This window comes from Pezoporus occidentalis, unplaced genomic scaffold, assembly GCF_034315485.1.
Source record: "Pezoporus occidentalis ecotype Australia unplaced genomic scaffold, CSIRO_AGI_Poc_V1 ctg30, whole genome shotgun sequence".
NCBI lineage: Eukaryota > Metazoa > Chordata > Aves > Psittaciformes > Psittacidae > Pezoporus > Pezoporus occidentalis.
Window position 1 is genome coordinate 1922899 of NW_026914941.1, and position 14708 is coordinate 1937606.

The 14708-nt window shown below is 37.1% G+C and overlaps 1 protein-coding gene across 5 annotated transcripts in view; it reads right to left on the minus strand.

Moving 5' to 3' along the window:
* Positions 1 to 14708, minus strand: part of DIAPH2 (diaphanous related formin 2) — a 235640-nt gene that overhangs the window by 147619 nt on the left and 73313 nt on the right. For all 5 annotated transcript variants that reach the window (XM_062627438.1, XM_062627442.1, XM_062627439.1 and 2 more), the window contains 3 exons: positions 10509 to 10610; positions 8940 to 9034; positions 2785 to 2886 (listed from right to left, as the gene is read on the minus strand). In XM_062627438.1, coding sequence (XP_062483422.1) covers positions 2785 to 2886; positions 8940 to 9034; positions 10509 to 10610 — 299 coding nt within the window. The remainder of the gene's footprint in view (positions 1 to 2784; positions 2887 to 8939; positions 9035 to 10508; positions 10611 to 14708) is intronic.

Consider the following 14708-nt stretch of genomic DNA (forward strand, 5'->3'; position numbering starts at 1 on the left):
TTCTTCAGAAACTCTAGAAATTACAATGAGGTACAACAAGTGGCAAATAAATTCAATTAAAATGACCGAATTACTCTAAACCAATGCAAGTGCAACAATCTTGTACAATTCTTCCCATTTCATCTACCTCCCAACAAGGATGTTTAGGATAGCTAATACTTATACAGCAGAAGAGGTACACAGAATCTGCAAGTCTCTATAACTACTCAGTGAAACTCTTGCATTCACAATGAAATTAGTGATAACCCGTTCTTATTAGCTGGGGGAAGTTTTGCATTCCCTAGAAACCAGCAAAACAACCTCCCACTTCTCCAGAGCACACAGCAGAAATGGAGTTCTGCGGTCAGTTCCAGTCACTTGTTTTGTTGATCCGCTAAAGAGTTACTAACTAACATGGGCACCACCAATGTTGGGGTGATCATCCTAAAACTGGTAATATTCTCATCTTCAAAACTCACTGTTGGTGGTGAAGTGGGTAAAGTTTTCTGAGTTTAAATACCACTAACTGCCAAAGATGGCTTTTTCCAGCCTGTCCTCTGAGTTGGCAGGAAATCACTGATACTCCCACAGTGATTACGGCATCGGTGAGATTTATGCTTTTGTAATACTTAAATTGTTCAACTGGCACTGAAATTGAACGCCAGTATCCTTACTAAGGTTGCAGCTGGTCCTATGCCATAAAGAAACTCACTTTTAAACACAAGTTTACATTTAAAAATCAGAGAATATTCTGTCTGGCTTATTTAATGTTATACAACATTACGTTTACCTATTTTTCTTGCTCTACTTCAATGCCAGCCCAAGCTTTTCTTTATAGGAGTTATGTTGCCTTTTCTGATCCCAGTTTAACACTTCAAAAAACAGCTCCAATAACTAATTTGATTATATAATTGATTTTAACATTTCATCTAAATGAAAATGCAATTCTAATTTTCATTTACATATCAGCTGAATATTAAGCTAATCGTTCTCTTCTAATAAGTTAATCATTTACTAAGTATGGGTTTTATACACCAATTTTAAGCAACTTATTTCAGCCTTTATTAAATTTGACAGGCACAGTGATTACCCAATTAACATCTCTTAATAATTAAGATCTCGATGATTAACATACCTTAATGTACATACAAGTAAGAGTACACAATTTAAACACTACTTTAGTCCTTCTGTCATTTTCTATTTCTAAACACATTCTTAACATCAAGTTTAAGATTATTATTAATACAAAACACAGAGCTTCATTCAACACATAGTGAAAAAGGACTCCAGTCAGTAAGGAGCTGAAGTTTAGATGCATTTCTTCCACTTAAATGCATTGTCCAATTAAGTCAAAATCGGAAACAAACCCAGCATTTTAGTAGTATTAATGCAATTCAAGGTCTCTAAAAGAAGTCAGAATCACTACCCATAAGGAAGCATATTATTTCTAATTAAACCAAATTGTAAAGGTAAATAAGCCAACAAGCTTCAGGAAACAGTCCCTTCATCAGGCCAACATCACCATTTGAAGATGCTAGATTAAGCAGTTATTTCCTGATGTTCCATTAAATACTTTTAAGGTCTTTCTCAATTTTTTTGTAGTTGCTGATTCCTCAGAAGAATGAATCAGTGAAAAAATGATCATGACTACATTAGCACTGCCAGAAAATAAAGATACTTTTAAGACTTTTTCAATACCATCAAGTGAAAAAACAAAGACCATTTAGTTGCAACCCAGTAGTAACCATAAGTCAGATAAATGCGTGTTCCTCAGGTACTTAAGACAACCAAGAGATAATACAGAGTACAAAGCAGTAAAACCAAATAGAGAGAAAGGCTGAAGCAGAGGAGACAAGGTAGGTGTGCTCTTCATAAAAGAGAAATGTGTAGCAGAAGAAGAGATAGAGTTTGGAAAGAATCCAAGTTACAAAGATCAGGGGTGAAACATTTAGGAACTGCAAGCAGTGAAATGGAGCTGTGCCTGTAGAACCTTGTAAATCACCATCATTATGCATAATATTCTGTATTTCTTTACTTACTTTAAACATTTAACTGAATAGAATTCATATATTTCCTAACGCCTCCACCTCCACCCATAACTTGGACACATTTCAGATATTCTCCTTGAACAAAATCTAAGTAATTTCCCACTTTGTTTGACTTTATTTATGCAGGAAAGAAAGAAGCAAATATTCACTTTGTAAATCAGCCACTCCATGGCATCCTTTGCTCACTGCCATTTCAAAACCAGGCGGGAAACAGAGTAGACAGGACAATTATTTCAGCCTGCCTTCCTTCCCAGGGATCAAAATCCCATCTTTTTGGAGGGCTGTAAGTACTGCTGTCATTTCATCACAGTGTTTTAGTCACACAGCAAGTGCGTATTACATGACAAAGAGGGAAAAAGGCATTCCTCTACTGCTTTTAAATAGATTGCTTAATATACATACACATACATGTAATTATACAAAATATAATGCAGAATGTATGCACAATGTATATACTGATATATAGATATAATATATCCATATGTATGCATATGGTAAATGTATACCTAAAAGATATTTTACTACTATATTGGATTATAATTCTTTATTTTATTGCATGCCTTAATTCCTTCAAGAAAGCACTTACTATGTATTTATAGAGAATTTTCAGTTGTTACTGGTCAATAAATGGATGGTAACTTCTTCCTACTGCAGGACTCGCAAAAACACCAAACAAACTAACTTAAGCCTCAACATTTTCTTTTTAATCTATCTGACAAAATAGATCTCTCCAGTTAATTATGACACTAATACATACCACAACTCCAAATTGTTCTGGTTCAGCAAGATCATTATATTCATCTTTTAATTCGGCTAAGGCATTGAGTTCCTTCTGCTCAGGAAGAGTCTTCACTAGGTTCTAAAACAAACAAGATATTATATCAAATTAGTTATATTAAACTAGCTGAGGTCTTAAAATAACACGTTTAAAATATCACAACACGGAAATGCAGGAGGAAATTATGGTAAGCTTATTTTATTTAAGCAGCTTTAACTCTATGTAAACAACAAATCAAACCAGTAATTATTTAATATAGACATCAGCACCTCTGTTAGTATCTCATTTGAAGGATGCCTTCTCAGTATTGAAAGTTAGATGAAACTCCTTGATGCTGTCAGACCCTGAAGAACTATACTCCATCTTCCACCCCCCACACTCCCATGCTTGCATCTTGCTCATTAAATGCTGCTCAAGAAATAGCTGGTCTGTGTAAAGCAAAACATAACTAACTAAAAAAACCCAGAATTCCTAAAACATTCAAAATAGCTGTGCCCAAACTTCATTTAAAGCACCTTACACAAAAAAAAAGCAGCAACATCTCAAAACCGGATAGATCTAGGTAGCAAATATACTGGAACTCAGCAAAAAGCACAACTTGCTTGAAATCCTATCCATGTCTACAGATACGCTACATCCATTAAATATTTATATTAAGGCTGGAGAATACTTTGTTTAAAGAGATGCTCAGTCGAAGTTTAGATTGTTGAGGACACTGCGCAATGGGCAAGCATTAGCCACTTAAGAAATCAAAGGGTCTGAGTTAAAAACATTTACCTATAGAAGAGAACCAGAGAGACCTCCAGGTCTAGGTGAACGCAGCACCTCCCACCTTCCTACTATGCCCTTAGGAAGATCTGGGACGGGGGACAATCGCCCAACCACATTCAATGAGGCAATCTGTTTCTGTATGCTGAATAATTTATTAACACTTAATATGCATAGAGGGGCCAAAGAAGTAGCACACTTCTGTTATCAATACCTGTGGAAAAATCAACATGAAGTTCACCCTGTTCCACATTGCGATCAATGACACCTGTATCAAATAACTAAGAAAAAAGAAAATGCCTTCATGCAGAAATCAGTTTTTCTTCTACACAAACACAAGAGTCCCAAGGTATTCAAGAGAAAAGGGATAAATCCATGTTCTTCAACAAGAAGCTCCTACTGTAGGAAGCCACCCTCTTCAAACCTAAGTAAATGGCAATGGCAGAACCACTGTCAGGTTTAGAGGTTTACTTGCAATAAAGTGTCTATGGAACTGCAATCTAATAGGATTTTAATTACAACACATATTTTAGTGAAAATAATGTGTTACAGATAAAAAAAAAACTAACTCTTTTGATAATTTTGGCAATACCATTCATTAAAGTAGAACACTGGAGTATTGTGTACAGTTCTGGTGTCCTCAACATCAAAAGGACATGGAACTGTTGGAACTAGTCCAGAGGAGGCCACGAGGATGATCAGGGACTGGAGCACCTCCTGTATGAAGACAAGCTGAGAAAATTGGGGCTGTTCAGCCTGGAGAAGAGAAGGCTGCGTGGAGACCTCATAGCAGCCTTCCAGTATCTGAAGGGGGCCTATAAGGATATTGGGGAGGGACTCTTTGTTAGGGACTGTAGTGATAGGGCAAAGGGTAACGGGTTAAAACTTAAACAGGGGAAGTTTAGATTGGATATAAGGAAGAAGTTCGTTACTGCAAGGGTGGTGAGGCACTGGAACGGGCTGCCCAGGGAAGTTGCGAATGCTCCATCCCTGGCAGTGTTCAAGGCCATGTTTAGGTTTATGTCACAAAAAAGACTCTGGTATAAAAAGAAAGTTATGTGCCTTTTAAAATCACAAAAACCGCCAGTGTTATAAAAGCATGATTTTTTTCCAGATATAAAAACCTTAACTGGAGAAAATCTGTACTGTCAGAGGTACAGATGTCTTACTTTCACAGCATACAAATCTTGCCATCACTCCTGCAATATTCTTAGTCGTTAGGAGAATTTGATTACTGATCACTCTGCCAGGCTTGATAAAACAAGCATTAAGGTACAAGTTCGAGAAAGGCATCAGTCTGATTTGTCAAATTTGCAAGTGGTAGCTAACTTAATCCTCCAAGCTGAAAGCATCAAACATCACCCATCTTAATAAGGAAAACCAAAGATGACAAGCATCCTCATACAAAACAACCCTCTTGGGGAAATATCTTTACACTTACACCAAGGAGCTACTGAGTGTCTCAGTAAGTAGAGCTCAAAATACTTGACAGAAACAGGAACAGATTCACCTCAATGTCCTACTATTATTAAGCTGCAGCCTCATGTTTAAACCCAAGCATGTTTCCTTTCCTATTCACCCAAACCCACATCTCACTTACTTCTACTTCTAAAAGAAGAATCTGTAAGAAATTCTTGCCTGTTTGACTGTTTAATGCTGAAGATTAGAGACATGAATTAAGCAATGTATTTTTTTATACTTCTTTTCATTAGGCTAACTATTTAGCAAATACTGCAACCTAAAATTTCACAGTATTTATCAGAAATGTGTATTTCATTACACATTAAACATTATTTCTTCCATCAATGCAGAAATACAACTATCTAGTACTAAACCTGCCTTCTCTTTTTTATAGCTACATAACCAAAATCTGTAGCATGCCTGATCATTACTTTTTCCTCATCCATAACCCTAAATGGCCTACAGCTAACAGAGGAGCTCATTTTACCCTGAGCTTCTAAGGAGACATTGGCTCTATTAGCAGTGCAGCTCCATATATATACACATGGGCATATATATATGTATATGTTTAAATATGTTTACTTTCATTAATTGTATTGGATAACTGAAAATGAAGCTAAATCATTCGGGGATCGTATACTCAAATCTTTCTCAGTACTTTAGGAAACAGTTTCATAGCGTATTCATGACGATGTGAATTTAAATCAAAATAGGGTAAATAAAGGCTTACATATACATAGAAAGCAGAAATCTAAGGCTGACATTAAGAGGCTGAAACCATCACTCACTATCAAAACACCCTGAATTCTGCTAAACATGGTGTTTGACAACTGCATGTTTACAACAACTCACTTTCTCAAGGACAAACTAGGAATTGAGAATCCTTTCTTCCTGGATATTTTCTTCAAGGAGGCGTTTCAACCGTATACAGCCTTCTATGTACTCAAACTGATTAATCCAATTAATTTCAGTATGTACTACAATCAGTTTGAAAAGCAGCAAGAAAAGAGGACTTGAGAAGCATAACTGAAAAAGCACCTTCCTATCTGTTCAATTACGCTCTGACCATTTTGTTCTCATTGCTTTGATACTTGGAACAAAGCAGTTTCTCCATGAGCATTTCTATAAAGCACAGGTTTTGCTAAGCATGAAAGCAAGCAAGGCTTGCTTTGTAAAATCTTTCCAATCAGTAGTACTGAAAACTGTTAAACTGGCAAATTAGTTAATAACTCAGTTGGGAGATTAGAATGAAAACAAACCAGATTAGACTGAAAATGAAATAAATGATATAGCCCATTTACCCTAATGCATCTTTATGTGTAAGAACATCTTTAGGAACACCGAAGGAATCTCTTCTCTGGATTATCAACTCAATCTCTCCACTATTGGGAGCAACTCTGCCAGACCATTCCCTTCAGGAACAAACTAACCTCCAAAGCCTCAGGTTTTTGAAGATTATAGGCAGCTGAGTTTCTAGATAGTTGCATTCATGATGAATTCATATACATCTATTCTGGTGTTAACATAGCCTTTTAATTAGGCAACTTCTTTTTTCTCCCCAGTGCTTCAGCACATCACTCTTTTCCCCATCTAGTTCTAATGTAGCTCTATCCTCTCTCAGCTATTTATATTGCTAATCTAATCAAGTCAATCTTTCCTAGCGTCTTTCTGTAGACTGTTTCTCCATCCCTCAATCAACTTCAGTAATTCAGCTTCTCCATTTTAAACTAATTTTTGAGAAATAAACTGAGTCCTTTAGATAAGGTCTTTGAGGTACATTATTCAAAAGCATAATTATCCTCTCTACAGGAAATACTTGACCTGAAACACCTTGCAATCACATTTGCCTTTTTTATGGTATGGGCTCTGGCTGGGATGAAGTTGATTTTCTTCATAGCAGCCAATACGGTGCCGGTTTGACTTGTGACCAAAACTATGTTGATAACACACTGATGTTTTAGCTACTACTGAACAGTTCTTGGGCAGCTGCAAGGTATTTGCTGTTTCTCATTCTGCAAGTAGGCCAGGGAGGGCAATCTGCACCCCCTCCACACTGGGAAGTATGCCAGGGCAAGTGAGGTAAGGGCTTAGCTGCTCCACATGCAGCTACACCAGTGGTAGCTATACTTGTCCCATTGAGCACAGATTCACTATTACATCTCAATCATTTCCAGCTGATAAGCAACCATTACAAAATCAGCTTCCAGCATTTTAGAATTAACATGCAAGACCTCATACTTCAGCAGAACATATTACATCCTACTGCTATTAATCTAGGTCTCAAGATGTCTCTACGTTTGTTGCAGAAGTAACTATACCAATATGGAACTCTTCTGTGTTTGAGGTATTCAAGGTAGGTTTTTTCTTCCTGCTGAGTTTTTTACTTTGCTCATCCTGTAGGCTTCTCAATCAAATGTTCTGATTTCCCTGATCAATGAACATGAATTTAGGACTTTTCATTTTCAAATACTACCTATCACGGGCAGAAGCTTTTTGTAAGAAGACGTACTCAGTGCAAACAGATGATATTTTTAGCAATGCAGATTAGAAATGCAAATCAATTTCATGCTGACATGGCCTGAAGCAGGACACCATAGTGAAACACATCAAATAAAGTCAACTGGAAACTGTTTCCCATCAAATGGGAACTTCCAAAAGCATTAAAGCATAGCAATTAAAACAAACAAACAAAAAAAAAATATCAAGGATTTCCCAAATGAAATATCAATGAGAATATAATATGGATTTCCAAACATATTACTTTAGGTACTATAAATCTTAGAATATGACACAATAACAAAATATAACAGGATGTCTTGCTGTTGAGTGCAGTAGTTTGAGATATGACACAACAGCAGCTCTTCCTTTTACAGCCTCAAAAGAAACAAACTCCAGACTTGTAGGAGGGACTTAGTGACACAAGAAAAACTGCAGGCAAAGGACAAGCAAATTTAATTTCATAAATAGAATTCCATTTACACCACACATTGGGCAACACAGTAATTTTATTGAACATTCATGTTGAAATTTGAAGAAGCTATACTCTTCTTAACTGTGGCAACTCAGTTTAGTCCAGTGTCCCTGGAACAACCACTTTGCAGGTCCAAAAAATTAAGAAGAAATGAATTTAGAAAGCCTTGAAGGGAATGCGAGAGGGGGGCAGGCGACAAAGAAGGAGGACAGGATAAATTAAGGACCAGTATGTTAGCTAGAACCTGAATCTGCATGATAATAAAATAAACCAATTTAACATCAGTACCATTGGTGTGCTACATCTGCATATCATTTGTAGGTTTACATATTTATTGTGCACTCTGTCACTCCTCAGAGATCATGAGGGGCAACGTATGCAATTGCTGTCCTCCTACTGTGAGGAAGTCAGAGAAGGATGTAAAGAAGCTATATTCCATACTTTCTTCTCTCCAGCTAAGAAATTTTGGGATCAAAATAAGACTAAACCAGCTTGAGCACAGGTTTGATTTACAGACTTTTTTTGGGCTATAGCAGTATCTTAAAACATTCAGATAGTTTCATCTGTCACTAGTGACAAGCAGAGTTGTTCCCACAAGAAGCCTGCTGAAACTTCATCATCCACCAGCCTACACCTGGAAAATGCTGGTCTTTGACACTGATAAACTACAATTAACAGATATAAGCTCCATAAACCGAGAGATTCAAAAGTACCTTTGTTAACGGTGTCTTTTAAATATAGCCACTGTTACATACGATCCTATTCAAAAGTAGAAGTGAAATAAACAACACAGTAAACACAACTGCTGCACTTGTGGCTGATATCCAGCACAACCTACACTAACCTTACACTTGAATACTTACGCTTTTACAATATTTTACATGGAGAACAAGCTATGAACAATATGAACAAAACCAGAGCAATTTTCACATACCTGAATCAAGGATTCACTCAGTTTCTCTTCATCAACCTCTAAGATAATATTTTTTATTTCTTCATAAGGCAAACGGAAAGAACCCAAAAATATTGCTGAAATTCAATAATAAATCATTAGGATCAAAAAGGCCATAAAAGTTTATATAAGAAGGAAAACTTAACTTATAGAAACCAAAAATTCCTACCTTGATCCAAATAAAGGGATTCACTATTAATAAGTTTTCTGTATAAAACAAGTGCTAGATGGGACTATTTATTGCAGTTCGACTTCCAATGAATTTCATTCCTAAGAAATGAAACTATGACAACACTTAACTGTTCAATCAGCCTCCCTTGCTCCCTGGAGTGTTACTTATCTCTAGCAATAAAGTCCTATTTTCATGAATGGCAACATCTGCATCACTACTTAAACAGACTTATTCAGCCACTTGAAGACCTTATCAAATATTTCTTTGTTTCATAACCCTGTATGAATAGCTGTACTGCATTTACAATTGGCTGAGTGATATTTATATGACATTCTAGAGAGAGAATCAAAAGAATAATGAAGAGCAGGGCAAAGGAATAAAGAAATTATCCTAACTGCCACTTTTTAGGATAACTGAATTTATACAAGAGGCAATGTATATACACTTCAAAGATGGAGTTCTCAAAGCAATTTCATCTCAGGATATTATAACATCTCAACATCCAATAAATATGAAGTATTCCTAACACAGATGCATATACATACCATTGCAATAAAATGCTGTATATATTCAATCCACCTACTGTGGCTGATTTCCCTGCATCCACATTTTCAAAACTTGAAGTTTCATATCACTTGTGTCATTGTTAATTTTCTGCTTAAGAAAATGTGCTCATGGATGTGATGATAAACAATGCACAGATTTGGTTTTTACACACTTCATTTGCCACGGGCATAGTTGGACTAGTGACATTTTATGGTATTTTTAATTCAAATAAATGAATGTACTACTCCTGATGATTGATTTCCCTCCATAGTTAAAGAGAGAATCAGAACATTAAAACTAAGAGGTAAGGCTGTTTTCCTTACTGTTTCTGGTAGCAGTATCTGCACCCAACTTAACCTCTTTTGGAATATTTTTCTCTTTAAAAATACAACCCTCATAAAGCTCCATATCTCCACTGCTTTAACCAGAAAGAACCCTTTGGAATGGCCTCTCAACCCCAGCCCACAAACCCTATAAACATCTAGCCTTCCCTGAACCAATGATAATCCTTTAGTTATACTTCCAGTCTAAAGCAATTAATGAAAGAATCGACATTTTGTTACAAAAGCATATAGTTCATTAACATTAACATAACAGAAAACTGATGTAGATGTAAATACACTATTATATAGTTATATAGTGAACTGGAAGTTACATAGTGAATTGTTATATAGTGAACTGAAATCCTACGTATGTGAAACATGTGAGCCAAAGCCTCATGTTCATGAGTCAGTGTTTAGAAAAGGCATATTGTACATGTAAACTAAAAAGACCATTTAGAACCTGTCTGTGTACATGCCAGATAGTCACCTAATGCATTTCACATCACTTACATAAATTTTGTGCGCTTTTTGAATCCAAAATCCTTAATTCCTTAATCTTTTTCTTTGCCTGAACTGTTTTCTTTTCTTCTGATTCTTCTACTGGCTTTTTAGCTGAAAAAAAAAAAAATAAAATGTATTTATTAAATTCTGATTCATTATTACAACTGTTCAATCTTAACAGACTAATAGCAACTCAGCTAGAAAGCCATAATAACGCATCTATTAGCATCAGGTCAAGGCAAAATGAATGCACTGCCTCAACGTACTGTAAAATATCCACAGAAACAAAGCACAGAGACAAAATTAGTAGGAACATGAAATGAAAATGTTAATATGACAATGACCAATTTTCCCCAAGCGCTACCAAATTACATTCATATATTTTAACCCACTGAATTTGTTTTCTGCAGCTCCAGTTTATTCTAAGCACTGCGAAAACAAAAGTGACTTGGTGTTACCTCAAAGCACGTGAGTGCCCTCTGTTGAAACAGAAATAACTCTAATACCATTTGCAATTCTTCATCCACAACCAATACATGAATCATTCGAGATTTATCACACTACACAAAGGTAGGCTTTTACTATTTATTTATGTTGTCATCGGTAAAAAGGAAAACTAAATGAGAAAATATCATACAATTTAAATTATTTTTAATTAGCAAGGATTGCTAGCCTTACATTCAATACTTAAAATTAAATATAATGTGGTATTGAGAGATTTAAAATATGCTGATTTTTTGCATAATTTAACATATTTAATTCTCACTGAATTTTCTTAAGTATTAATTAAGTAAATGCATTAAGAAGGATTTATTTCCTTTTAAATATCATCACATATTTGGCACTGAAGGAATAGAATCCTTATGCTTAACGTGAAACTTAATGAATATTTCAAGTCATTCAAAAGTAACTGAAAAACTTCAAAGTCAAGTTAAGAGCAAGTTTTAAATATGCCTTTCTCTTCTGAGATTTGTTTTTTGCTGTACTGGTTTCATCAGGATGGGTTTCGTTACAAGTATCTCCTAAGAAGAGATATTAATATTTAGTGTGAAGAATAACACCAAAGCTGCAGTTTCAATTTCTCTATTAAAAAAAAAAAAAAAAAAAAAACAGAACAAAGAAAGCAGTTATTTTTCTCCTTTACACATCACCACTAGGAAAACAAGTGGCATAAAATAATTCTACTGGGCTTATACCACTTGAATAATTAGTTTACCTGGGGCATTTTTATGCCAGCATTAATTAAGATAGGACAAGATCATTCCCTCATCCGAAGCTATCTCTAAAAAGCCTTAAACTGAAAAAGCTGAGCAGAAGAGACGGCCCAACAACAGTGCAACACTTGTTCTCCCCTTAGCCTGCCATTATTCTCCAAGCATAGGTACATATGACCAGCTTCCTTGTAAAAGGAGAGCTACACATCAACTTGTTAATAACGAGGTAATACTCTACAGTCCCACCAGCGCTGACCTTTTAACCACCATGAACTACTGTTTAAAATCCTGAAGTGACACTCCATGAAGTAATCACACCCTTATCACTAATTGTTCTCTATTAAACAAGGAAATAAAACCAGGTGCTCAACAAAACAAACGAGAAAACACCCCAGAGTTAAAAATTAGTTGTCCCATGAGAAGGCAATAAACATTATGAGTTCTGGTATATGAACAGAAGTCAGTGAAGAGCCTAGGTTTGTGACTGGTGAGAGAAATGATTCAAGATGAGTGACCCATTCCAAACATGTTCCGTTTAACAATTAAACTCTCTGGATTTCCGTATGTGATTGGGTCTTTAAAGACAGACAAGAGCCTAACTCAAATTATGCATTAAGCTACTCAGCTACTGCAGCATCGAGAGACGAAAAGAGGTTTGGCTGGTTTTAAACTGGGGGGGGGGGGGGGGGGAATCAGTTTTTAAGCAAAGTATTTTATACAAAGAGATAAACCCAGGATGGGCTGAGTCAGGATTCAGGATGGTAACTCTGCCTGTACAGGGCAAACAACCGGTTTTCAGTATTGCCCCTCCTCACCAGCTTCCCAATTGCACTCCTCTAGTGGTTGTGAAACTAGTAACCACAGCTGGAACGCAAAAGACCAAACAGTCAAAGGTTTTGTAACAAACTGTGGCTACTCTTACCTGCTTAAGCCTGAAGGGCTGCAACACAATCATTGATAAATCCTACATTTCATAAATATTTAATGCCTCAGTTAGATTAAAACTTTTCCATTTGGAAAAGACCAGAGAAGATGTTTTTTTTTTCCAAAGGCTTTCATCTTTTCAAGCATGAGACTTCAGAGACTTTAAGTTAGCCAATTCACACAAGCCATGGAGAAATACTAGAACCAGATGCTTATGTGACTGCAGAGCCCCAACATAACACCGTTAACATCTTCCCAAACTAAGACTCAGAGGCAAGAGACATTACATTACTAGTATTTCTGCAACACAGTTTGACCCATGCTGGAGATAACATTACACATTACAGAGCTATCGAAAGTGATGCTCTTCCATCTTCTTCATCTGATCACAAGAGTCCATTTCAGCAGTGACTCAACTGTGACAGGACCATGGCTTATAGAATTTTAAAAACCAAACAAAAAAAAAAAACACTCGATGCATGTTAGTACTAACATGCTATTGCTGACCAACATCCCAACCCTTTTCAGGTTCTCCCTTCACAAGGGCCTATTTAAAACTGACACATGCTTTTTGGTTTGATGTCACAGAACCACAGAGAGAGAGATGAAGAAAGGATTTCACAGCAGTCAACATTGAGTAGCTCAAAAAAGCAAGACACACACAGAGAGAAATTATCACCCTGGAAGCTAAAGGATCTGTATTACTTGGAGTTTAGTGCTGTGATTTTTATTATTAGCCTTTTCTTTCAGAACGCAATGAACTTTTTCCCATCTTAAATATGTCTTGATCCAAAGTCAGCCTTCTGAAACCATGTTTCACCTGTTTCACTTCCCAGAACATACTCACTAACCAAGTTTGTCTCAGCCCTCCACTGCATTAACAGCCCTGGAACAACGGCAGAACCCTCCCACAGTGGTTAAGCCTGTCCAGGTACTGCAGCAAGCCACTCTTTGCCAGAGCGACGAATACCGCCTTTACAAATTCTGAGTAACAGAAAGCCAAGTATTTTCTCATCATGTGAAAGAAGCATGTGTACCAACAAAGTTCAGACTCGAAAGGTCCCATCAGGTTGTCTCCTGTATTTCAGATCACCTCAATCGCTGTCTGTGACAGACAATGCTAATGCATGTCTGTTGTGCTGATGCAAAGCATTTTTAAATCCTCTACCCTACATCCCTGTTTTTCTTCCTGAAAGCTATTCCCGTTTCACAGAACTGCATGTAGATTGAAACGTGGACTTATCTGAAATACATAATGTCCTGGGTTCCGCAGTAGCAGTCATGTTTTTCCTTTGTGTTAACTGGTGCAGTGCAGTGTTTTGACTTTCAGCTCGGGAACAGAGCTGATAACAAGGATATTTTGGTTTGGCCAAGGACTTTGTGAGGCTCATGCTCTGCCAGGGAGGAGGGGAGGCTGTGAGGAAGCAGAGACGGGGCGCCTGACCCGGGCTAGCCGGGGAGGTATTCCATACCACAGCACGTCATGCCCGGGGTGAGGGGTAACTGGGAGTGACCCGGAAGGACAGGGGTTTCCGGGTGGAGCTCGTTTCTCTTGGCCGGTGGTATCGTATTCTCTTCCCTTGTTATTTTCCCTTATCATTGTTTTAGCTGATAGTAGCGGTGGTGATTTGTTGCTGGACTGTTTTTGTCTCAACCCGTAGGAGTTGCACTCTCTCGATCCTCCTCCCCGTTCCTCCGGGAGCGGGGAAGGGGAGAGCCCCGGTGCGGGGAGGCGGGGGGGGGAGACGGACACGGACCTCGATTGTTGTCAGTTCGGTACCACTCACTGGGAGTGAGTGAACAAGCTACCTGACTGGGTTTAAACCACGACACATATATACACACACATATACACACAAATAGGCAGACCCGTGGGAGGGGGACTTTTGTTCTGAAGAAATGAAGAAAAGTATACTCTTGATTGTTTAAAACTATTTCCCCATTCAGTTGGGAAGAAGAAAGAAGCAAGTACTTAAAACCGCAAACAATCAGCTGTCACTGAAGTGACAAAATATCCACTAATGCATAATTACTTCACACCCGCTAAACATGTAGAATGTTGTTTTGTCTG